Source organism: Salvelinus fontinalis, chromosome 6, assembly GCF_029448725.1.
Source record: "Salvelinus fontinalis isolate EN_2023a chromosome 6, ASM2944872v1, whole genome shotgun sequence".
Classification (NCBI taxonomy): Eukaryota; Metazoa; Chordata; class Actinopteri; order Salmoniformes; family Salmonidae; genus Salvelinus; species Salvelinus fontinalis.
In genome coordinates, this window is record NC_074670.1 from 46,457,125 (window position 1) to 46,482,747 (window position 25,623).

The following is a 25,623-nucleotide window of genomic DNA, read 5'->3' on the forward strand; positions in this document are numbered from 1 at the left end:
GCCTGAAACACTTTCTAAAGACTGTTAACATCTAGTGGAAGCCATAGGAACTGCAACCTGGGAGGATTTCCTTTGAATTTCCCATAGACAAGCATTTTCAATGGGTGGTGACCTAAAAAAATATATATATTTGATGGATTCTCCTCTGGTTTTTGCTTTCCATATCAGTTCTGTTATGCTCACAGACATTATTTTAACATTTTTAGAAACTTCAGTGTGTTTTCCATCCAATAATACCAAATACATGCATATCCTAGCCTCTGGGTCTGAGTAACAAGCAGTTTACTTTGGGCACGTCAGTCATCCGGACTTCCAAATACTGCCCCCTAGCCCTAAGAAGTTAACACATAAACCCAGAAATACATTGATGATGAGTCAGACAGGAAGAGGCACTGACTTACGCAAACGTTACCCTCAGCTCCAGGGAGACCTGCTGGTCTCTCAGTACGGAACAGTCCTGCTCCAGAGATAGTGGCTGCTGTAGGGAGAGCATATACACAAACAATAGATACCGTCACTATAGAGTAGAATAGAATAGAACTTTAATAACAAAAAACTCTCGCCCCAGAGCTCAGTCACTGAAACGGGGTTATAAAGTGAGACTTGAGCTGAGGGTGCGGGCCTGGGCTCACCATGTCTTTGTTGTGGAGATAGATGAGGATGTCTTTAAGGGGGAAACCTCTCTTCTCACAGAGGCCTGACAGCATTTCTTTTAGGGGGAGGCCGGGCCGTGTAGGAGCCAGGGAGGCACTGCCGTCAGGCAGGTAGACACAGCAGTAACCCCCCTCCACACTACCACCACCTCCATCACCCTGCCCTTGGTCTGAGGGACGGGGACTGGAGCGACCGTTCTGGATCAGAGAGGGAGGGAGAGAAGGTAGAGAGATGGGAGCAGGAGGAGAGAGGAGAGGAAGAAAGGGAGGAAAGGAATACACTTAATCATTGAAGTCTATATTTTTCTACATACAACATATGGTATGTCACCCTATTCTCCTCCCACAGCCCAGATGACAGAGTCAAGCCCAGTATGATGCATTTATCAACGTTATCAGAAAGCACAGGATTTATTTTTACTGCTATGAAGACGATACACATCTTTACATTTCTGTGTCACCAGAGGATTTTAGCTCCACGGAAAAATCATTAGACTGTATTAAAGATTAAAATACTTGGATGTCTCACAACTTCCTTCTACAAAATCAAAACAAGACTGAGGCACTTATTGTTGGAGCCAAAACACAGAGAGAGAATCTGGCCTCTGAGATACCCAAAGTATCTGATGATAAGCTGTAGACCACACTATCTACTGTACCTAGAGATTTTTCATCTGTATTTTTCGTAGCTGTCTACATACCACCACAGACCGATGCTGGCACTAAGACCACAGTCAATGAGCTGTATTCCGCCACAAGCAAACAGGAAAACGCTCATCCAGAGGCGGCGGTCCTAGTGGCCGATGACTTTAACGCAGGGAAACTTGATTCAGTTTTACCAAATTTCTATCCGCATGTTAAATGTGCAACCAAAGGGGAAAAAACTCTAAACCACCTTAACTCCACACACAAAGTTCTCCCTCACCCTCCATTTGGCAAATCTGACCATAATTCTATGCAGGAAGCACCAGTGACTCGGTCAGTAAAAAAGTGGTCAAATGAAGAAAATGCTAAGTTACAGGACTGTTTTGTTAGCACAGACTGGAATATGTTCCGGGACCAACTAGCAAGTGTCTTCACTGACATTTTCAACCTCCCCCTGTCTGAGTCTGTAATACCAACATGTTTTAAGCAGACCACCATAGTGCCTGTGCCCAAGAAAACTAAGGTAACCTGCCTAAATGACTACCGACCCGTAGCACTCACATCTGTAGCCATGAAGTGCTTTGAAAGGCTGGTCATGGCTCACATCAACACCATTATTCCAGAAGCCCTAGACCCACTCCAATTTGCACAGCGCCCTAACAGATCTACACATGATGCAATCTCTATTGAACTCCACACTGCCCTATCTCACATGGACAAAAGGAATACCTATGTGAGAATGCTATTCATTGAATACAGCTCAGCGTTCAACACCATAGTGCCCTCAAAGCTCATCAATAAGCTAAGGACCCTGGGACTAAACACCTCCCTCTGCAACTGGATCTTGGACTTCCTGACGGGCAGCCCCCAGGTGGTAAGGGTAGGCAACAACCCATCTGCCACACTCAGTCCCCTCCTGTACTCCCTTTTCACTCATGACTGCACGGCCAGGCACAACACCATCATTAAGCTTGCCAATGACACAACTGTGATAGGCCTGATCACCGACAACGACGAGACAGTCTATAGGGAGGAGGTCTGAGACCTGGCCGTGTGTTGCCTGGACAACAACAGCTCCCTCAACGTGATCAAGACAAAGGAAATGATGTGGACTACAGGAAAAGGAGGACCGAGCACGCCTACATTCTCATCGATGGGGCTGTAGTGGAGCAGGTTGAGAGCTTCAAGTTTCTTGGTATCCACATCACCAACAAACTAACATGGTCCAAACACACCATGACAGTCGTGAAGAGGGCATGACAAAACATATTCCCCCTCAGGAGACTGAAAAGATTTGCCATTGGTCCTAAGATCCTCAAAAGGTTCTACAGCTGCACCATCGAGAGCATCCTGACTGGTTGCATCACAGCGTGGTATGGCAACTGCTCAGCCTCCGACAGCAAGGCACTACAGAGGGTAGTGCGTACAGTCCAGTACATCACTGGGGCCAAGCTTCCTGCCATCCAGGTCCTCTATACCAGGCGGTGTCAAAGGAAGGCCCTAAAAAGTGTCAAAGACTCCAGCCACCCTAGTCATAGACTGTTCTCTCTGCTACCGCATGGCAAGCGGTACCGGAGCGCCAAGTGTAGGTCCAAGAGGCTTCTAAACAGCTTCTACCCCCAAGCCATAAGACTCCTGAACAGCTAATCAAATGGCTACCCAGACTATTTGCATTGCCCCCCTCCCCCCACACCCCCTCTTTTACGCCACTGCTACTCTCTGTTGTTATCTATGCATAGTCACTTTAATATCTCTACCTACATATTACCTCAATTACCTCGACTAACCGGTGCCCCCTCACATTGACTCTGTACCGGTACCCCCTGTGTAACCCTGTATATAGACTCGCTATTGTTATTTTACTGCTGCTCTTTAATTAATTTTTCCTTTTATTTCTAATTCTTATTCAGGTTTTTTTAAACTGCATTGTTGGTTAGGGGCTTGTAAGTTGAGACTGTAACCTCATATAAATATCTTGGAATTTTAATGACGGCCTCTGTTTTAAGGTGCATATTCAACAACTTACAAAAAATTTGAAGCTGAAGTTTAGATTTTATTTTAGGAATAAGGCATGTTTTTCTTTTGCAGCCAGAAGGAGGCTAGTATCAGCTACATTTATGCCTTTACTAGACTATGTTGATATTTTATATTTCAATGCTTCCGCTCAGTGTTTGAGATAAATTGACACCCTTTACCATGGCGTTTTGAGATATATTTAAACTGCAAAAGCCTTACGCACCACTGCACTTTGTATACCAGTGTTGGCTGGCCTTCACTAGTCACTCATAGGCTCAGTCACTGGTATACTTTTATTTACAAAGCCATTTTTGGTTTACTACCATTTTATTTTGTCAATTTTATTGTTCAGAAATGTGGTGTGTGCCTCTCTTTGTTTGCAGGACTTTTATCCTGCCAACTGTTCCAAATGTCCGAACTGAATTAGGTAAAAAGGCTTTTATGTACTCTGCGCCATCGTCTTGGAACACCTTACAAAATACTTTTAAAATGGAAGAACTTGTCCCGATTGGTGTTTTTAAATCACTGATGTAGGATTTTGAGACTGATTCCCTGACCTGTCAATGTTTTTAATTTGCTGTTTTATGATTTTGCTATACTCTTGTGAATTCTATGGTTTTTACTAGATTACTTGTAGTTTTTCATGTTGTCTGTCTGTAATTGTGTAATGACTTGGTGCTGCCTATCTTGGCCTGGACGCTCTTGAAAAAGAGATTTCAAATCTCAAGGAGCCCTTCCTGGTTAAATAAAGTTAAAGAATTTTTGTTTTGTTTTATAGTAAGCATTTCACTGTTGTACACCTGTAGAGAGACTCATCCATGATTTTATTACAAGCAGGATTAACTACTGTAATGCTCTCCTGTCTGGTCTACCCAACAAAGCCATTGGTCAACTGCATAACATACAGAATGCCGCAACAAGGCTCCTGACCAAGACCAGACAGAGAGCACACATAACACCGGTTTTAAGGTCTCTGTCCTGGCTGCCTGATTGGTTTTTAAATCAATGCATGATTGTGCACCCCAATACATGTCAGAAATGCTTTTAAGTTATGTGCACAGTAGGTCCCTCAGGTCCTCTGACACTGGCCTTTTAACTATCCCAAAGCCTAGGACCAAGAGGCATGGAGAGGCAGCCTTTAGTTTTTATGCCCCTAGCCTCTGGATTAGCCTGCCAGAGAATCTGAGGGGGTACAAAACTGTGGACATATTTATAATAAATATTAAAACACACCTTTTTAGCTTAGCTTTCGTGAGGGTGCTTTTTAGTTGTTCATTTTTTATGGTTATTCTTTAGTTTTTTATCCAATTATGTTTGTTCTGTAGTAAATATTTCAGTTTTTATTTTCATTGTTTTCTATTCGTTTTTTCCTGTAAAGCACATTGCGTTGCACTTTACCTCTATCTGCCTGTAGAAGGAGCCCAACTCCACACTGCTGTTGGACATCTGAGACTCCGCACGAGACACATTCACCTTGGGGTATGACACCTCTACTGAGAAGGGAGGGGAGGAGAGAGAAAGGGAGGGAGAAAGGATGAGGGAGAAACAGACAAGTGTGTGGAGTGGTAACAATTTATCAGAGAATACCATGGGAAGAGAAGAGATATTATAGATGATTATGATTATAGATGAAGCCTACCTCCCCATGATTCCCTCTTCTCCCATTGCTTGTTCTTCTTCTGCTGAACACAGGTTACAAGCTATTACTCATACCCATGCACTGGATTACATCAGAGAAACTGGATATAATGACGAGATGCTTTTGTCTCCACCCTAACAGTGGGATTCATTTTCCACAGAGCGGAACGGCGGGCTGTCAAGCTCCTGCCTATTCCTCTCTTTGGATTGTTGGATACATCTCGTTATTTTAATACTTTTTTGAATATTCGATGAGGGGTGTTGAATTTAACCACCTGTATTCAATGGAGAATGAGATGCTATGCTAGCCTCATGAATATGTATAGACTGTCTCAAATTTCAACAGGGACAAGTGTTTTTTCTCAAATTTGCTGGGATGTCATGTGCATCACACTTATATCAGTACACTCATAACAACCTAAGCATTGTGAAACTTCTATTAGATCAAATAAGCCTCACGTATCAAAATACAGTAGCAATTCATTTTATCTCCCCTAAATTCGACAATCTCTCATTGCCCCCAATAACAGAATGATTAACATGCTTAAAACTTCTTATGGCTGCAGGGGCAGTATTGATTAGCTTGGATGAAAAGGTGCCCAGAGATGCCCAGAGTAAACTGCCTGCTCCTCAGTCCCAGTTGCTAATTCATGCATATTATTAATAGTATTGGATAGAAACCACTCTGAAGTTTCTAAAACTGTTTGAATGATGTATGTGAGTATAACAGAACTCATATGGCAGGCAAAAACCTGAGAAAAAAATCCAACCAGGAAGTGGGAAATCTGAGCTTTGTAGGTTTTCAACTCATCGCCTATCGAATACACAGTGGGATATGGGTCCGTTTGCACTAGATGTCAACAGTCTTTAGAACCTTGTCTGATGCTTCTACTGTGAAGTGGGGCCGAAGGAGAGGGGAATGAGTAAGGTCTGCCATGATGCACTGACCATGCTCGTTCATGTTAGAGCGAGCTCTGTTCCATCGCACTTCTGAAGACAATGGAATTCTCCGGTTGGAACATTATTGAAGATTTATGTTAAAACCATCCTAAAGATTGATTCAATACATCGTTTGACATGTTCCTACTGACTGTCACGGAACTTATTGACATTTCCTCTGCTTTTAGTGAACTGCGCTTCGTTACTTTGGATTTTTATAACAAAAGTAGCTATTTGGACATAAATGATGGACATTACCGAACAAAACAAACATTTATTTTGGAAGTGGGAGTCCTGGGAGTGCATTCCGACGAAGATCAGCAAAGGTAAGTGAAGATTTATAATGCTATTTATGACTTTTGTGGACTCCACAATTTGGCGGGTAACTGTATGGCTTCCTTTTGTGGCTGAACGCTGTTCTCAGATTATTGACTATTGTGCTTTTGCCCTAAAGCTTTTTTGAAATCTGACACAGCGGCTGCATTAAGAACAAGTTTATCTTTAATTCTATGGAAAACATGTATCTTTTATCAAAGTTTATGATGAGTATTTCTGATTTCTTGATGTGGCTCTCTGCAATTTCTCCAGATATTTTGGAGGCATTTCTGAACATGACGCCAATGTAAACTGAGGTTTTTGGATATAAATATGAACTTTATCGAACAAAACATGAAGTCCTATGAGTGTCATCTGATGAAGATCATCAAAGGTTAGTGATTCATTTTATCTCTATTTCTGCTTTTTGTGACCCCTGTCTTTGGCTGGAAAAATGGCTGTGTTTTTCTGTGATTTTGCGGTGACCTAACATAATCGTTTGTGGTGCTTTCGCTGTAAAGCATTTTTGAAATCGGACACTCTGGTGGGATTAACAAGAAGTGTATCTTTAAAATGGTGTGAAATACTTGTATGCTTAAGGAATTTTAATTATGAGATTTCTGTTTGAATTTGGCGCCCTGCACTTTCACTGGCTGTTGTCATATCGATCTCGTTACGGGATTGCAGCCCTAAAAAGTTAATAATGAATGATCTGCTTAATGTGGACAGATTTTGGGGTGGAGTAAACCCTGTCGCTTTGCCTCTTCCTCTCTGATTACACACATCCAAATAGAATCATTTCAACATTCTTCAACAATGATCAAAACATTTCTTCCATAGTTATTGTTAAAACACATCCATCCATCCCACCTTCTTGCTGTCGTTGAGGGAGGGGCTGGCATTGGCCATGTTCTCCCATGATCCTGTGCTGGTGGGCTCAGGGGGGATTCTGGGTAGTGGCGTGCCCTCCACGCTGGCCAGGGTACATTTCTGGTAGAGAGGGGAGCGGACGAAACGCCTGTAGCTGTCCATCTTCATCAGCTTAAAGATCTGACACAGAGGAGGGACGGGTACAAACAGACACAGACATGTAGTTCCCAGTTCAGGTCATGGCACTGCATACACCACACTTTTACACTTTTGTTGGTAATACGTTTGAGTTGCTCTACTTTCTTGCTTTAAAGATACATTTCACCACTGCTCTTTCACTGTATATGTCCATTAATATATAATATGTGCAAATACAAGCATCTCTCCGGAAGAAACAGGTCATCTACATTTCCTGGTTGTAATCAAACCACAATATCCAGAATTCGTAGTGATTTCTGGATGAAGTACTACCCCAGGCGAGGTGGATCCAGTTGAAAATTGCGAATAACTATTTATTTTTATTTTTGTGTCAACAACAACTGTACAGTTTAGTCATGGTGCTGTGCTCAGTACCTGGATGTGCAAACTTGAAGAAAGCACAGGCTGCTGGGGTAACATTTCAACAGTTACCTAACAGAGATATTCCTCGGAGCCAACAGTGCCTGGCGGCAATAAAGAAGGCAGCCTATGATGTGAATACTCCTGTGGAGAAATATCCAAATGTCTGTGGTTGTAGCCAGCACTTTCAGCCAGAGAATTTCGAAACGGACCTGAAGTCTGAACTTATGGGGTTGCCAGGTTGTCGAAAGTTGAAAAATTAAGTTATTCCAAGGATTTTCCCCTTCATTTCAAAGAAGAAAGCATCCGATCAGCAAACATCAGCGCAGAAAATAAGCAGAGGTAACGTAGCTAACTTAGCTAACTAGCTAGCAAAATATATTTGTTTATCTAAACCAACATCGTTAGTTTGTTAGCTTTCACAATATGCTGGCTAGACATTCTAAAGCAAATCAATGTTATTAGCCAGGTGCTATCTTTTTGTCATTTAGCAGACGCTCTTATCCAGAGCAACTAGAGTTAAGTGTTTTGCTCAAGGGCACATTGACAGATTTTTCACCTAGTCAGTTCAGGGGTTCATACCAGCAACCTGTCAGTTACTGGCACAACCTCTTAACTGCTAGGCTACCTGCCGCCCTAATGTGACTGGCCTATGTGTTCTATTTACATAGTCCGATACCATCAACATCTGCAGAACCATCAACATAAAGCTCAGCACCAGGAACTGGTATTTCCATGACAAGATGAGCAAATAAATATACTGGAGCTAGCCATAAACTTGGGCCGTGTCTCGTTGTCATAGTAGGTATGTTTATAAGTAGGCTACAAATTCTTCTGTCGTTTTTTCTCTGTATTCTGCAGGCTTAGTTGATTGCTTATGCAAAGATTGAAGTCTAAACTGGAGAAAAGCAATTGGATATCACGAAATTTGAGAGAAAAAGGGTGTAAAATACAACAACAAAAAAATTCAAACCCTTATAGTCAGTTCGTTGGCATGGGGGAGAGGGGCTGTTAGTATCCTATTCACTATTATTGGCAGTGCTTGTCTACTCAACAGCGCAACTGAAGGTGCTCAGGCACAACAGTACATGACTAGACTGTCTACAAGTCAAGCCACCCCTCAAACTTTTCACACCTTTGCTAACAGACCATTTCAATGCCTCATCAATGAGAGTAACAAAACGCATACCAGTCTACCATACCCTTTTTTGTTTACAGATGAACATGGTTTCTTGTAAGATTACACATCCTCATGATCAGTCTTCAAGTCTTTCCAGAAGACTTGCAGTACAACCAAATCTTCTGCAAGAGGTTAAGCAGTCGGTGGTGAAGAAAGTGTACTAGCCCAGAACCTACTACTTGTGTGAGAAGCTTGTCCACCTAGCTGTGGAGTGCAGAAAGGACAAGACAGTGGTCTACAAGTAGCCAGAGTCACAGCTCCCCAAACCCAACATCCCTGCCAACATCGCCTAAGCCTGCTAAACCAGCTACCATTGCCCAGCATAAGATGATGTTCACCAGCTGAAGAACATTCAGGACCCTGCCTGGAACATTCAGCCAACACAACATCCATATTCAGTTAAACTGATTTTTCAATATAATATAGAATACCTGGTATGCTCACAACTGCATTGTGGTATAAATATTGCTGGAGTTTGATCAAATGTTTTATATAATATTTTTGACAAGTGTACTGACAAGTGACTAAATAATTCCAGCTGCATCAGACACCAAAACATCTGGATCAATTCATAGTGACATTCATGGAATGTATTTGGAAGTAACTAGCTACAATTTTAGTACTAAAATAAATGATGCAGGGAGTTGGTGTATCATTTCATTTTATAATATGTAATAATATATAATATAATATTTTTGCGTCCTACCTGACAGGTCGCTCCTACCAGGTGGCGTGGCGAGAATCTGTCTCCGCACCACGTGCTCTCACCACTGGTGTCCCCCAGGGCTCTGTTCTAGGCCCTCTCCTATTCTCGCTATACACCAAGTCACTTGGCTCTGTCATATCCTCACATGGTCTCTCCTATCATTGCTATGCAGACGACACACAATTAATCTTCTCCTTTCCCACCTCTGATAACCAGGTGGTGAATCGCATCTCTGCATGTCTGGCAGACATATCAGTGTGGATGACGGATCACCACCTCAAGCTGAACCTCGGCAAGACGGAGCTGCTCTTCCTCCCGGGGAAGGACTGCCCGTTCCATGATCTCGCCATCACGGTTGACAACTCCATTGTGTCCTCCTCCCAGAGTGCTAAGAACCTTGGCGTGATCCTGGACAACACCCTGTCGTTCTCAACTAACATCAATGCGGTGACCCGTTCCTGTAGGTTCATGCTCTACAACATTCGCAGAGTACGACCCTGCCTCACGCAGGAAGCGGCGCAGGTCCTAATCCAGGCACTTGTCATCTCCCGTCTGGATTACTGCAACTCGCTGTTGGCTGGGCTCCCTGCCTGTGCCATTAAACCCCTACAACTCATCCAGAACGCCGCAGCCCGTCTGGTGTTCAACTTTCCCAAGTTCTCTCAAGTCACCCCGCTCCTCCGCTCTCTCCACTGGCTTCCAGTTGAAGCTCGCATCCGCTACAAGACCATGGTGTTTGCCTACGGAGCTGTGAGGGGAACGGCACCTCCGTAACTTCAGGCTCTGATCAGGCCCTACACCCAAACAAGGGCACTGCGTTCATCCACCTCTGGCCTGCTCGCCTCCCTACCTCTGAGGAAGTACAGTTCCCGCTCAGCCCAGTCAAAACTGTTCGCTGCTCTGGCACCCCAATGGTGGAACAAACTCCCTTACGACGCCAGGTCAGCGGAGTCAATCACCACCTTCCGGAGACACCTGAAACCCCACCTCTTTAAGGAATACCTAGGATAGGATAAAGTAATCCTTCTAACCCCTCCCCCCCCCCTTAAAAGAGTTAGATGCACTATTGTAAAGTGGTTGTTCCACTGGATATCATAAGGTGAATGCACCAATTTGTAAGTCGCTCTGGATAAGAGCGTCTGCTAAATGACTTAAATGTAATGTAAATGTAATTTCAACTTTCATTTGTTGGCAAGTAAACATGTTTCAATAAAAAAGTTAATTACTCTATTGCTCTGGAGACCGAGGTGAGTTTACACAGCAGTATGCAGGAACAGTTATGGCAATGTATGACATACAGTTGAAGTCGGAAGTTTACAAATATCTTAGCCAAATACATTTAAACTCAGTTTTTCACAATTCCTGACATTTAATCCAGTAAAAAATCCCTGTTTTAGGTCAGTTAGGATCACCATTTTATTTTAAGAATGTGAAATGTCAGAATAATAGTTGAGAAAATTATTTATTTCAGCTTTTATTCCGTTCATCACATTCCCAGTGGGTCAGAAGTTTACATACACTCAATTAGTATTTGGTAGCATTGCCTTTAAATTGTTTCACTTGGGTTAAATGTTTTGGGTAGTGTTGGGTTCTCCTTGGGGTCATGATAGGGGCTGTACCAAATGCTTAATGTATTATAATAATTGATAATGCTTATGTTGTATTAACTTCTTTGGTACAGGGGGGCAGTATTGAGTAGCTTGGATAAAAAGGTGCCCAGAGTAAACTGCCTGCTACTCAGTCCTATAAGCTAGAATATGCATATCATTTGTAGATTTGGATAGAAAACACTCCGAAGTTTCTAAAACTGTTTGAATGATGTCTGTGAGTATAACTGAACGCATATGGCAGGCAAAAACCTGAGAAGAAATCCGACCAGGAAGTGGGAAATCTGAGGTTTGTAGTTTTTCAACTCTTTGCCTATCCAAGATACAGTGTAAATTTGGTCCGATTGCACTTCCTAAGGCTTCCACTAGATGTTAGCAGTCCTTAGAACCTTGTTTGATGCTTCTACTGTGAAGGATGAGGGAATGGGAGCTGATTAAGTCAGGGGTCTGGCATGAGCTGATCATGCGCGCCCATGTGAGAGTTAGCTGCGTTCCATCGCATTTCTACAGACAAAGGAATTCTCCGGTTGAAACATTATCGAAGATGTATGTTTAAAACATCCTAAAGATTGATTCCATACTTCGTTTGACATGTTTCTACGAACTGTAATATGTCTTTTCGTCTGAACCTTTGCCTGAACTTGCCCGCGCCTCGTGAGTTTGGATTGTGGACTTAAATTATGGACTTAATCGAACAAATCAAACATTTATTGTGGAACTGGGATTCCTGGGAGTGCATTCTGATGAAGATCATCAAAGGTAAGTGAATATTTATAATGCTATTTCTGACTTCTGTTGACTCCACAACATGGTGGATATCTGTATGGCTTGTTTTGTTGTCTGAGGGCTGTACTCAGATTATTGCATGTTGTGCTTTTTCGGAAAAGCTTTTTGGAAATCTGACACAGCAGTTGCATTAAGGAGAAGTGGATCTAAAATTCCTTGCATAACGCTTGTATCTTTTAGCAATGTTTATTATGAGTATTTCTGTAAATTGATGTGGCTCTCTGCAAAATCACTGGATGTTTTGGAACTACTGAACATAACGCGCCAATGTAACTGAGATTTTTGGATATAAATATGAACTTTATCGAGCAAAACATACATGTCTTGTGTAACATGAAGTCCTATGAGTGTCATCTGATGAAGATCATCAAAGGTTAGTGATTCAATTTATCTCTATTTCTGCTTTTTGTGACTCCTCTCTTTGGCTGAAAAAATGGCTGTGTTTTTCTGTGACTAGGTACTGACCTGACATAATCGTTTGGTGTGGTTTCGTCGTAAAGCCTTTTTGAAATCGGATACTGTGGCTGGATTAACAACAAGTTTATCTTTAAAATGGTGTAAAATACTTGTATGTTTGAGGAATTCTATTTATGGGATAGCTGTTTTGAATTTGGCGCCCTGCAATTTCACTGGCTGTTGTTGAGGTGGGACGCTAGCGTCCCGATTATCCCAGAGAGGTTAATAGAAGGGGGTGGATATCTGTATGGCTTGTTTTGTTGTCTGAACGCTGTACTCAGATTATTGCATGGTGTGCTTTTTCGGTAAAGCTATTTTGAAATCTGACACAGCAGTTGCATTTATCCTAGACTAGACTACAGATTAACAATGTATATATTCATTATAAGGTTTAATATTGTTCCACAGTCTTTTCTAGTCTCTGCCTCTTATAAAGAAACGGTCTGAGAGATATGTGACTGAGAAAGAACCCTGCAGGGGAGTGAAAGAGATAAGAGACTAGTCAGACATTCCACTATAAATCAACTTGGGGAGTGGAAATTTACAGCGAGCCTTTAGGGAAAACTGAAACTCTTGTTTGTATAGCTGTGTAGGCATGGGCTTGGTTTTATGAGTAGAAGGTAATGACGTAGGCAGTGACATCATTAAGACTGGACTTCGGGCTTAATAAAATAACTTGGACCCTTTACTATTTTGCAGAACTTACTCGGAAACATGCGTGCCATGTTCCTGTTGTCAACTTCTGTCTGCAATTGCTTTAATACATGAATGATTGATTTACTTAAAGATATTGTCTGAATGCTAATTTCACCAATGAGCCAATGATTGACGAGGAACAAGGAACGAACCCCAACAGTAGCCTTCCACATGCTTCCCACAATAAGATGGGGGAATTTTGGCCGATTCCTCCTGACAGAGTTGGTGTAACTGAGTCAGGTTTGTAGGCCTCCTTGCTCGCACACGCTTTTTCAGTTCTGCCCACAAAGTTTCTATGGGATTGAGGTCAGGGCTTTGTGATGGCCACTCCAATAACGTGAATTTGTTGTCCTTAAGCCATTTTGCCACAACTTTGGGGTCATTGTTCATTTGGAAGACCCATTTGTGACCAAGCTTTAACTTCCTGACTGATGTCTTCAGATGTTGCTTCAATATATTCACATTATTTTCCTCCCACATGATGCCTTCTATTTTGTGAAGTTCACCAGTCCCTACTGCAGCAAAGCACCCCCAAAGCACTCCCACAACATGGATGGTGTTCTTCGGCTTGCAAGCCTCTCCCTTTTTCTTCCAAACATAACGATGGTCATTATGGCCAAACAGTTCTATTTTTGTTTCATCAGACCAGATGACATGTCTCCAAGAATACGATCTTTGTCCCCATGTGCAGTTGGAAACAATAGTCTGGCTTTTTTATGGCGGTTTTGGAGCAGTGGCTTCTTGCTTGATGAGCGGCCTTTCAGGTTATGTCGATATAGGTCTCGTTTTACTGTGGATATAGATACTTTTATACATGTTTCCTCCAGCATCTTCACAAGGTCCTTTGCTGTTGTTCTGGGATTTGCACTTTTCGCACCAAAGTACATTCATCTCTAGGAGACAGAAGGTGTCGCCTTCCTGGTGGTATGACGGCTGCGTGGTCCCATGGTGTCTACACTTGCATACTATTGTTTGTACAGATGAACATGGTACCTTCAGGCATTTGGAAATTGCTCCCAAGGATGAACTAGACTTGTGGAGGTCTACAAATGTTTTTCTGAGGTCTTGGCTGATTACTTTTGATTTCCCCATAATGTCAAGCAAAGAGGCACTGAGTTTGAAGGTAGGCCTTGAAATACACCCTCAGCTACACCTCCAATTGACTCAAATTATGTCAATTAGCCTATCAGAAGCTTCTAAAGCCATGACATCATTTTCTGGAATTTTCCAAGCTGTTTAAAGGCACAGCCACTTTAGTGTATGTTAACCTCTGACCCACTGGAAATGTGATACAGTGAATTATAAGTGAAATAATCTGTCTGTAAAGAATTGTTGGAAAAATGACTTGTGTCATGCACAAAGTAGGTGTCCTTACCGACTTGCCAAAACTATAGTTTGTTAACAAGAAATTTGTGGAGTGGTTGAAAAACGAGTTTTAATGACTCCAACCTAAGTGTATGTAAACTTCCGACTTCAACTATATACACAGTAGAATACAAATATACTACTAACTCCTAAAATAAATACTACAGTTCTACAAAGTCAATACTTAAGATAAGTGTCGTGTTTTGAATCCCTTTGATACAGGGGGAGATTGTTGTCTTGGGACCTTTCACAGATCCTCTTGAGAGTTTTCACCATACTCTCCATCGTGTCAGGGATAAATTGCTCGAATGGCCCCAACAATACACGCAGACAAGGGGATTCGGTTTCCTGTGTCTAGCTTCTCCCCACATTTAACAAACTCGAAAAAGAATCTGCAGGCCTCCAAGCGGTATTGTCTGTAAGAGAATTACAAAAATGCTATTCGATTTTCATGAGCAATTGTTGTGTACTGTCTGTATTCCTAATGTAGCAGCAGGGTGCAGAATATTACACATCACACAGACACACGTTAGCTAGCTACAACACACAGGTATAGTTACTCAAAGACTATTAGCAATATGAGTCATGAAGCCAAAGTAATTCCTTTACTCTTCGTCATCATCAAAACATTTCTCTAGTTTTGCTCCTAATGACATGCACTGAGCTAGCTATAACGATAGGCTACAGTACATTTTGTGTATAGCAAACAAATATAGCTAGCTAAACTTAGTGGTACTAGCATGCCTCGTTATGGCCAAATCGAACGGGTAATTGTACAGTACTGTACCAAACAACACTGTCTTGTGTAAAAAGATAGCTTATATTGCTCGCGATCTACCAGCAGCAAAACCAAAAATGTCTCCAGCAACCCTCTATCCCGTGAACCTGTAGAAACTAGTACCACCCCCATTTTGAAAAGCTCGCCTTCGAGGGTGGGAACGCAATTGGACAAGGAAGTAGATCTCCTGTCAGGCTGTATGGTTACAAAGCCAGGGAAAATCAGTCAACCTAGATACCCTGCAATGTTGTGGCGGATAGGACCATTGTTGAGACCAATGGCTCAATTGAAGATGGACAAAAATATCTACTCACTGCTAGCATGATCATGCAATCGCCGAAACACAAAGGCCACAATAATTGCTACTGCTATCTTCTGTCTGATCTAATAACTTCATTATTAGATCAGACAGCAGGCTCAATCAACCGATGACATCAATGGTTGAACTCTCCCGGCGCAAAAATTCCAAAATACTGCTATGATGTATGGTTTGAAACACCCCAATAGTGTCTAGAAATTAAGTTTCCCTTTATATCAGGAATTGGGCAATTCCAGACCTCAGGGGCCTGATTGGTGTCACACTTTTGCCCCATCCCCAACTACAGTGCTTTGCAAAAGTATTCATGCCCTTGGTGTTTTTCCTATTTTGTTGCATTACAACCTGTAATTTAAATTGATTTTTATTTGGATTTCATGTAATAGACATACACAAAATAGTCCAAATTGGTGAAGTGAAATGAAAAAAAAAACTTGTTTAAAAGAATCTATATTTTTTAAATACGGAAAAGTGGTACGTGCATATGTATTCACCCGTTTTGCTATGAAGCCACTAAATAAGATCTGGTGCAACAAATTACCTTCAGAAGTCACATAATTAGTTTAAAAAGTCTACAATGTAATCTAAGTGTCACATGATCTCAGTATAAATAAACCTGTTCTGAAAGGCCCCAGAGTCTGCAACACTACTAAGCAAGGGGCACCACCAAGCAAGCGGCACCATGAAGACCAAGGAGTTCTCCAAACAGGTCAAGGACAAAGTTGTGGAAAAGTACAGGACAGGATTGGGTGATAAAAAAAAATCAGAAAATTTGAACATCCCACGGAGCACCATTTAATCCATTATTGAAAACAGGAATGAATATGGCACCACAACAAACCTGCCAAGAGACGGCAGCCCACCAAAACTCACGGACCAGGCAAGGAGGGCATTAACCAGAGAGGCAACAAAGAGACCAAAGATAACCCTGAAGGAGCTGCAAGCGCCACAGCGGAGATTGGAGTATCTGTCCATAGGACCACTTTAAGCCGTACACTCCACAGAGATGGGCTTTATGGAAGAGTGGCCAGGAAAAAGGCATTGCTTAAAGAAAAAATTAAGCAAACACATTTGGTGTTTGCCAAAAGGCATATGGGAGACTCCCCAAACATATGAAAGAAGGGACTCTGGTCAGATGAGACTAAAATTGAGCTTTTTGGCCATCAAGGAAAACGCTATGTCTGGCGCAAACCCAACACCTCTCATCATCCCGAGAACACCATCCACACAGTGAAGAATGGTGGTGGCAGCATCATGCTGTGGAGATGTTTTTCATCGGCAGGGACTTGGAAACTGGTCAGAATTGAAGGAATGATGGATGGTGATAAATACAGGGAAATTCTTGAGGGAAACCTGTTTCAGACTTCCAGAGATTTAATACTGGGACATAGGTTCATCTTCCAGCAGGACAATGACCCTAAGCATACTGCTAAAGCAACACTCGAGTGGTTTAAGGGGAAACATTTAAATGTCTTGGAATGGGCTAATCAAACTCCAGACCTCAATCCAATTGAGAATCTGTGGTATGACTTAAAGATTGCTGTACACAAGAGGAACCCATCCAACTTGAAAGAGCTGGAGCAGTTTTGCCTTGAAGAATGGGCAAAAATCCCAGTGGCTAGATGTGCCAAGTTTATAGAGACATACCCCAAGTGACTTGCAGGTGTAATTGCTGCTTAAGGTGACTCTACAAAGTATTGACTTTGGGGGGTGAATAGTTAAGCACACTCAAGTAAAAAAAAGTTTTCTTATTTCTTGTTTGTTTCACAATGAAAAATATTTTGCATCTTCAAAATGGTATGTATGCATGTTGTGTAAATCAAATGATACAAACCCCCCAAAAATCACTTTTAATTCCAGGTTGTAAGGCAACAAAATAGGAAAAATGCCAAGGGGGGTGAATACATTCGCAAGCCACTGTACCACGTCTGACTCCAAAACTCTACCAATCATGATTTTCAGTTGAGAATGCAAATAGTTTAATTAGCGAAGTTTGCTAGGGATTGGGAAAAAGTGTGACACCACTCCGGACCCCAAGGACTGGAGTTGCCCTGCTTTAAATGTATCTCCATCAAACAGAGAACTGAATTCCAAGTGTCATTATCAATTTAATTTGAAATTACAATAAAATTCTTGAATTCAATCGTAAATTGGAGATTTACGTTGAACTAAATTCAAATTTTAGAAAATCTTCAAGTTATGGAATTGGAATTGAAATGGAATTAGACTGTTTGAACTTTTGAATTGGAATTGTAAAAACATGTAATATTTGGAATTTAATTTAATTAGAATTAAATATTTTTACATTTCCCAGTTAATTAAATGAATGCACATAGAATAACAAATTGACTGTCGGTGTCATGTTTACCCCACTCCCCCTCTTTAGCGCTCGACGTCGCCAGTTGTCTCATGATTACGCACACCTGCCACCATCGTTACGCGCACCAGTGCCCAATTATACTCAACCGGACTCCATCACCTTCCTGATTACCTCCCCTATATCTGTCACTCCCGTTGGTTCTTTCCTTAGGCGTTATTGACTCTGTTTCTGTTTCATGTCTGTACGCTTATCGTGTTTCTTGTTTTGTACTATGTTCCCATGCCTCAGCCAGCTCGTCATGGTTCCTGTGCCTCAGCCGGCTCGTCAGGCTCCCGTGCCTCAGCCAACTCATCAGGCTCCCGCGCCTCAGCTAGCTCATCAGGCTCCCGCGCCTCAGCCGGCTCTACAGGTTCCCACACCTCAGCCGACTCTACAGGTTCCCACACCTCAGCCGACTCTACAGGTTCCCGCGCCTCAGCAGAAGTGACAGGACCGTCCCTCTGGTCTGCGTCGTCCGGCGGCTAGAGCCACGCGCCAGGGAGGGGATACTGTCACTGTTACACCCGCTCCCCCTTACCAGCACTCGACGTCGCCACCTGCGCCCCATGACACTCCCCTGGACTCCATCTCAATCCATGTTTGTACCCTTTTCTTGTTTCTTGTTTTGTACTATGTTCTTTTTATTATTACATTTGCACTCCCTGTACTTGCTTCCCGACTCCCAGCATACACGTTACAGTAGGATTTGTTTTTAATAATGTCAACCTATATTTCCATATTTTCAGTATAGCTAGGCTGTCTGAACAGTGACATGAACAGCCTGAAAGCCTAAGCGAATTGAATTTGAATTTGTGTAATTGTTAGGCATAATATTGAATTCGAAATGGAATTCTTGGAATTGACCTAACATTGAAATTCAGAGGAATTTAATTATCTTTGAATTCAATGTCTGGAATTTTAATTGAATTAAATGGAATTTACAGGGAGAGGTATTATAAGGTACAGTAGAGTAGCTTGTGTAGCTGTGTAGCTGGTCTGTGTGAGCTGGTCTGTGTGAGATGTGTGTGTATGCGGCCGCCAGGTGACAGTAGAGCAGACCTGTGTCTGGGCCTTGTCGAACATTTCAACTTTAGGTTTCTGCAGGTCCTTCTCCTCCACGCGAGCTGTGTCATCGATGTTCACAGAGTAGGGAGCATGGTCAGACAGGTACGTCTGGAAGATGGAGCGAGCCTCCTCAGCAAACTACAGGACCAGAATCAAACACAGTCATCAGGCCACCTGTAACCTCAGCTCCGTCAACCTACCTTAACTCCACACACTCATTCATCCCATGTAGTTAGATGTTGTCTCATAGCACATACATAATAGTCAACATGGAAAATGAATACCACAAATACAGTCAAACACATAGCTAGGATTCATTAAAGAGAAGACAGAGAAATGACACCATACCTCTTTCATCCTACTGGGAGGAATCTTCCGAAACTTCTCACAGGCTTGATAGAACAGGATGTTCTCTGCACTCACCTCTGACCTCAGGAAGGCCTTGCATGGCACAACAAAGAGCATACCTGATTAACAGATCACCTACAATACAACTCCCATCAGATCTGATCAGCAGAGTGTGTGTGTGTGTGTGTGTGTGTGTGTGTGTGTGTGTGTGTGTGTGTGTGTGTGTGTGTGTGTGTGTGTGTGTGTGTGTGCGTGCATCTATGGCTCACTGTGAAGTAGCGTATTCCCATGGGATCTTCCAGCAGCTTCTCAAAGCACACGGCCCAGCTGACGACACCGCTGGCCTGGGCATCTCCCCCCGGGACCCCTGGTAGACTTGTACGACTGCCCCCACAGCCACGACCAGACATGTTCAGCTCTGAAAAATCACACACACGTTAACTACTAACACCCCATGTACACACCCTAAAGCCTCAGAGTATCAGACTAGTGTTACTGCTCACACAGACATGTTCAGCTCTGAGAAATAGCCTTCAGACAGACACACACGTTACTTACCTCCATCCGACACTGCCTGGCTCTGCAGAGACAAGTAAGGGGAATGTGTGTCAGTCTCAGTTAAGTACAATATAACATCATACATACCATACAGATCACAGTTATACAGACATTCAAATACATTCAACTCTAAAGTCAGAAACAAACATTAGTGGAGACCAACTTTATGGAACAGGAATACAGACCAACTTTACAGATCAGAATACCATACAAAACATGAAAAATCATACAATCACCCAACCAGATCTCTCAGGCAGTGAGTGAATGAAGGATGGTTTCAAAAACACAACAACACAGCATCAGGAAGTGGAGAGTAAAGAGAACAGCTGCATGGCTTTGTTGTTCTGACAGTTCCCCTCTATGGTAAAGCACTCAAGCGGGCAAGGCCCAAGCTCACACAGGAAGAGGGTGTCACTCTACTGCTGTCGTTCTCTCTCTCATTCATCTTTCAGGACAGAGAATGTTGTTTCTTCAGCTCTCGATAATCTTAGCTTTCACCTCTGTGGTGAGAGTAATAATATGCAAACACAAAGACAGGCAGACACGCACACATATTCTTGTTTTTAGAGCACACGTGAGACAGACCCAAGGAATGCCTATGGCCTCACGCATACAGTGCATGCTAGCAGTGCATGCCAACATATGCGTGTACTCATTTGAGCAATGGGGACTCCACTCACACAACAGGAGACACCTTGGGAATCCAGTCACCATGACAACCATGGGCAGGAGGGGCAGAACTTTTACTCCATCCGTGGTTCATTCCTCGTATCCACACTGACTCACTTTAACGCTTTCTCAACATCCTCCTCTGAGGATATGAGGCACATCACCCAACACACACTGTAATATGACTCAATGCACCACATACAAGACGGGACATCAACACATGATGCTACAGACTAGTGACAGGATGTAGCAACTTACCAAGGGATGGTGTAGGGGATCTGTAGGCCCATACTGAGAACATCTGCATACTAACATTCAAACCTCACCGGCCACATTGTGTACACGAGCGTTGCAAAATAAATTTGCACATACATTTTATTCACATGTCTCGTAACGTTGCACCTCACTGAATTCAACCCTAATCTATGGAGAAACCGATAACTCACCATGTGACCAACACCAGGAACACTCAGAGTCTTCATATTCTTTGACATGTCCGAAGCACCGGTGGAAATGCGAAACAATGCTCACACACTGGGGGGTCACAGCAAAGTGATCCGCCCTGCACTGACACACACACACTTGGGTCCTCCTCATTTAGGACTTCCTGTCTGAAAGGGAAGTGTCACTGTGGCAACAGGCCACAAAAGGGGAAGTGTGGTTACAGTGATCACACTGCTCTTGTGTTGCATCCTCTCTGATGTGGATGGTTGGGTTGTGTGTTTCTGCCCTACTGTACTTCTTCCACAGACTAGGCAGTGCAGGCTGTAAGGCTTAGGAGGATGACAACACACACCTGTACTGAAAGTATGCAGGTGAAAACTTGTCTGAGCAAATAAGGCTACTGTACTTGAGATATAGTAGCACCAACTACAAGAGCTGTGGTTTGGCTTCCCACCCCATCATAGATAGGGCTGGTAAAAACACTGTAGGCAAATGTATGATTTGAAATGTTTCATAGGCTACTCAAGTTGGACAAACATTTCTGAAATGAATTAATTAATTTCTGAAAATGTACATTTTCAGAGTTGGTGGGCGGGTATGGTTGTAGGTGCTCATTTTCCCAAACTTATACTGAGCGGCCCCCTTCGCCAGGCGGGAGAAGCATTGGTAGAGCCCGCTGAAAGTCCCCATTCTCTGGGAAAAAAGCTTTTGGGATGGAATGAAATGTTGTTTTTACATAGCGCTAGAGGAGAGAGAAGAGAAGAGTTTGATAACAAAGCAGCAGTTTAAAGTGAACGCTAAGCTACTCCTTGAAGAGTTAGCGAATTTTGAAGATACAAAGTGCATTTGAAGACATGCGATTTGGAAATGCAAGCATAACAATAAATTGTATAATTCAAACTTAGGCCTATATCTACAATTACATTTTGCCGATTTTAAAACTGTTTGTATCCCCAAATTCTCTCACTATTGGGAAAAGTGCCAATTCAAATCAAATCAAATTGTATTTGTCACATGCGCCAAATACAACAAAGCTTACTTACATGCCCTGAACCAACAATGCAGTTCAAGAAATAGAGTTAACAAAATACTTACTAAATTAAGGTAAAAAATCGTGATAAAAAGTAACACAATAAAATAACAATAACGAGGCTATATAGAGGGGTTACCGGTACCAAGTCAATGTGCAGGGGTACAGGTTAGTTGAGGTCATTTGTACATGTAGGTAGGGGTCAGGATGCTCTCGATGGTGCAGCTGTAGAACTTTTTGAGGATCTGGGGACCCATGCCAAATCTTTTCTCGTGCCACCTTCACGACTGTCTTGGTGTGTTTGGACCATGATAGTTCGTTGGTGATGTGGACACGAAGGAACTTGAAACTCTCGACCCGCTCCACTACATCCCCGTCAATGTTAATGGGTGCTTTTTCAGCCCTTCTTTTCCTGTTGTACACGATCAGCTCCGTTGTCTTGCTCACATTCAGGGACAGGTTGTTGTCCTGGCACCACACTGCCAGGTATCTAACCTCCTCCCTATAGGCTTTTTCATTGTTGTCGGGGATCAGGCCTACCATTGTTGTGTCATCGGCAAACTTAATGAGGATGTTGGAGTCGTGCTTGGCCACGCAGTCATGGGTGAACAGGGAGTAAAGGAGGGGACTAAGCACGCACCCCTGAGGGGCCCCCGTGTTGAGGAGTGTGTCAGATATGTGTCAGATGTGTTACTGCCTACCCTTACCAGCTGGGGGTGGCCCGTCAGGAAGTCCAGGATCCAGTGGCAGTGGGAGGCGTTTAGTTCCAGGGTCCTTAGCTTAGTGATGTGCTTTGTGGGCACTATTGTGTATCTTATCTTCAAGCGGGCAAAGGTGTTTAGTTTGTCTGGAAGCGTGACGTCGGTGTCCGTGACGTGGCTGTTTTTGTTTTTGTAGTCCATGATTTCCTGTTGACCCTGCCACATACGTCTCGTGTCTGAGCCGTTGAATTGCAACTCCACCTTGTCACTGTACTGGCATTTTGCTTGTTTGATTTCCATGGTTAAATGCAGTGGATCACACTTTCAATTTTGCGCAAATGCCGCCATCCATCCACGGTTTATGGTTAGGGTAGGTTTTAATAGTCACAGTGGGTACAACATCTCCAATGCACTTCTTCACTGAGTCAGCGTATAGGTCAATGTTGTTCTCTGAGGCTGACCGGAACATATTCCAGTACGCGTGATCAAAACAATCTTGAAGCGTGGCTTCCGATTGGTCAGACCAGCGTTGAATGGTTCTCGTCACTGGTACATCCTGTTTGAGTTTCTGCCTATAAGACGGAATGAGCAAGATGGCGTCGTGGTCGGATGTGCTGAAGGGAGGGCTGGGGAGGGCTTTTTATGCATTGCGGAAGTTAGAGTAGCAGTGGTCGAGAGTATTAGCCCTGCATGTCGTGCAATCAATATGCTGATAGAATTTAGGTAGCCAAATCTACTTTGATAAAATCCCCAGCTACAATAAATGCAGCCTCCAGATATATAGTTTCCAGTTTACATAGAGTCCAGTGAAGTTTCTTGAGGGCCATCTTGGTGTTCGCTTGAGGGCGAATGTGCACAGCTGTGACTATAACTGACGAGAATTCTCTTGGTAGGTAAAATGGCCGGCATTTGATTGTAAGGAATTCTAGGTCGGGTGAGCAGAAGGACTTGAGTTCCTGTATGTTGTTGTGATTACACCATAAGTTATTAATCATAAAGAATACCATCCGCCGTTCCTCTTCCCAGAGAGGTGTTTATCTCTGTCAGCGCGATGCATGGAAAAGCCCGGTGGCTAATGCGATTCCGACAACATATCCCGAGAACCATGTTTCAGTGAAACAGAGACTGTTACAATCTCTGATGTCTCTCTGGAAGGCAACCCTTGCTCGAATTTCGTCTACCTTGTTGTCAAGAGACTGGACATTGGCGAGTAGTAAACTCGGGAGCGGTGAGCAATGTGCACGTCTACGAAGCCTGACCAGAAGGCCGCTCCTTCTGCAGCGCCAATGTTTTGGGTCGGCTACTAGGATTACATTCATTGTCCTGGGTGGTGGTCCGAACAGAGGATCCGCTTCGGGAAAGTCGTATTCCTGGTTGTAATGTTGGTAAGTTGACGTTGCCCTTACATCCAATAGTTCTTCCCGGCTGTATGTAATAAGACTTAAGATTTCCTGGGGTAACAATGTAAGAAATAATACATAAAAAAAACGAAATACTGTCTAGTTTCCTAAGAATGAGGCGAGGCGAGGCGAGGCGACCATCTCTGTCGGCGCCATTGTGGGCCTAAGGCCAAGTCAATATGAAGACACAGTAATAAATTCAACCACACCTTTATTTCATCACAAAGCTAGAGAGCAACCTCTGTCTAGTGAAGTCCACAAAGCATATTGCATGTAACAAACAGTTACATGACCTACAGCATGGTCAAGCAAGGTAATGTTTCCGACATTTTCGGACTACTAGACTATTAATTTAGAACACTGGAGAGTTACTACAAGTTGCAAAGAACGTTAGCTAAATATGATGTGGCTGTTCATGTTTCTGATCTGTGTGTGTGTGTGTGTGTGTGTGTGTGTGTGTGTGTGTGTGTGTGTGTGTGTGTGTGTGTGTGTGTGTGTGTGTGTGTGTCACCCTGACCATAGTTTGCTTTGTATGTTTTAGGTTTTGTTTGGTCAGGGTGTGATCTGAGTGGGCATTCTATGTTGTATGTCTGGTTTGTCTATTTCTATGTGTTTGGCCTGATATGGTTCTCAATCAGAGACAGGTGTTTTGCGTTGTCTCTGATTGGGAACCATATTTAGGTAGCCCGTTTTGTATTGTGGGTTGTGGGTGATTGTCTATGTGTAGTATTTAGTGTCAGCACTGTTTGTTATTTGTGTGTGTGTGTGTGTGTGTGTGTGCATGTGTGCCTTCGTGCAAGTAGAAAAAACATGTTGACACCCGTTGACACCCGTATAGAAATGCCAACGCCATCCTACTCGCTTTCATGTTTATGAAACTGTCTATGACTCTGGAATACAGTACACGCTTTAATTTTTTGTTGACCTAGGCTTCCTGGCTAAAATGCTTGCTCGCTAACCTAACTTCCTTTAGGTAGTTAACATTAGCCTTCTACATCTGGCTACATATTGAACTTCCATACTCTTAGGCCAGGGGCACAATGTATGAATGTATGGTTGGATCAGAATCACCATTATAATTATTGTCCAAATACGGAGAATTAATTAACCTGTTTGGGCTGCAAGCCCGAAATCGGAACGACAATGACAACAGCTGCAGGGCGCGAAATTCAAAATCTATTTTTTAAAAATATTTAACTTTTACACATTAACAAGTCCAATACAGCATTTGAAAGATAAACATCTTGTCAATCCAGCCAACATGTCCGATTTTTTAAATGTTTTACAGAGAAAACACCACATATATTTATGTTAGCTCACCACCAAATACAAAAGTGGACAGACACGTATGGATATGATTATGAAGTATGAATTATGATTCAAGTAGCATGCACAAGCCAACCGAAATAAACTAAAACCAACCTAAAGAGCCCAGAAAAAACTACCTCAGATGACAGTCATATAACATGTTACACAATAAATCTATGTTTTGTTCATAAAAAGTGCATATTTTAGCTATAAATCA

General features: G+C 42.7%; 1 protein-coding gene across 2 annotated transcripts in view; it reads right to left on the bottom strand.

The window, feature by feature from the left end:
- LOC129857911 (regulator of G-protein signaling 14-like) overlaps positions 1-21,057 on the bottom strand; it is a 33,548-nt gene extending 12,491 nt beyond the window's left edge. Inside the window, exons 1-10 of one of the 2 annotated variants that reach the window (XM_055926600.1) lie at positions 20,970-21,057; positions 19,855-19,876; positions 19,566-19,714; positions 19,297-19,389; positions 18,943-19,086; positions 7,077-7,256; positions 4,954-4,993; positions 4,713-4,804; positions 633-851; positions 402-478 (exon numbers count right to left, since the gene is read on the bottom strand). In XM_055926600.1, the coding sequence (XP_055782575.1) occupies positions 402-478; positions 633-851; positions 4,713-4,804; positions 4,954-4,993; positions 7,077-7,256; positions 18,943-19,086; positions 19,297-19,389; positions 19,566-19,714; positions 19,855-19,876; positions 20,970-21,017 (1,064 nt within the window). In that variant the 5' untranslated portion in view covers positions 21,018-21,057. Of the gene's footprint in view, positions 1-401; positions 479-632; positions 852-4,712; positions 4,808-4,953; positions 4,994-7,076; positions 7,257-18,942; positions 19,087-19,296; positions 19,390-19,565; positions 19,715-19,854; positions 19,877-20,969 lie in introns of both variants that reach the window. The other variant, XM_055926598.1, reaches the window with a different exon arrangement.
- Positions 21,058-25,623: the final 4,566 nt, after the last annotated feature.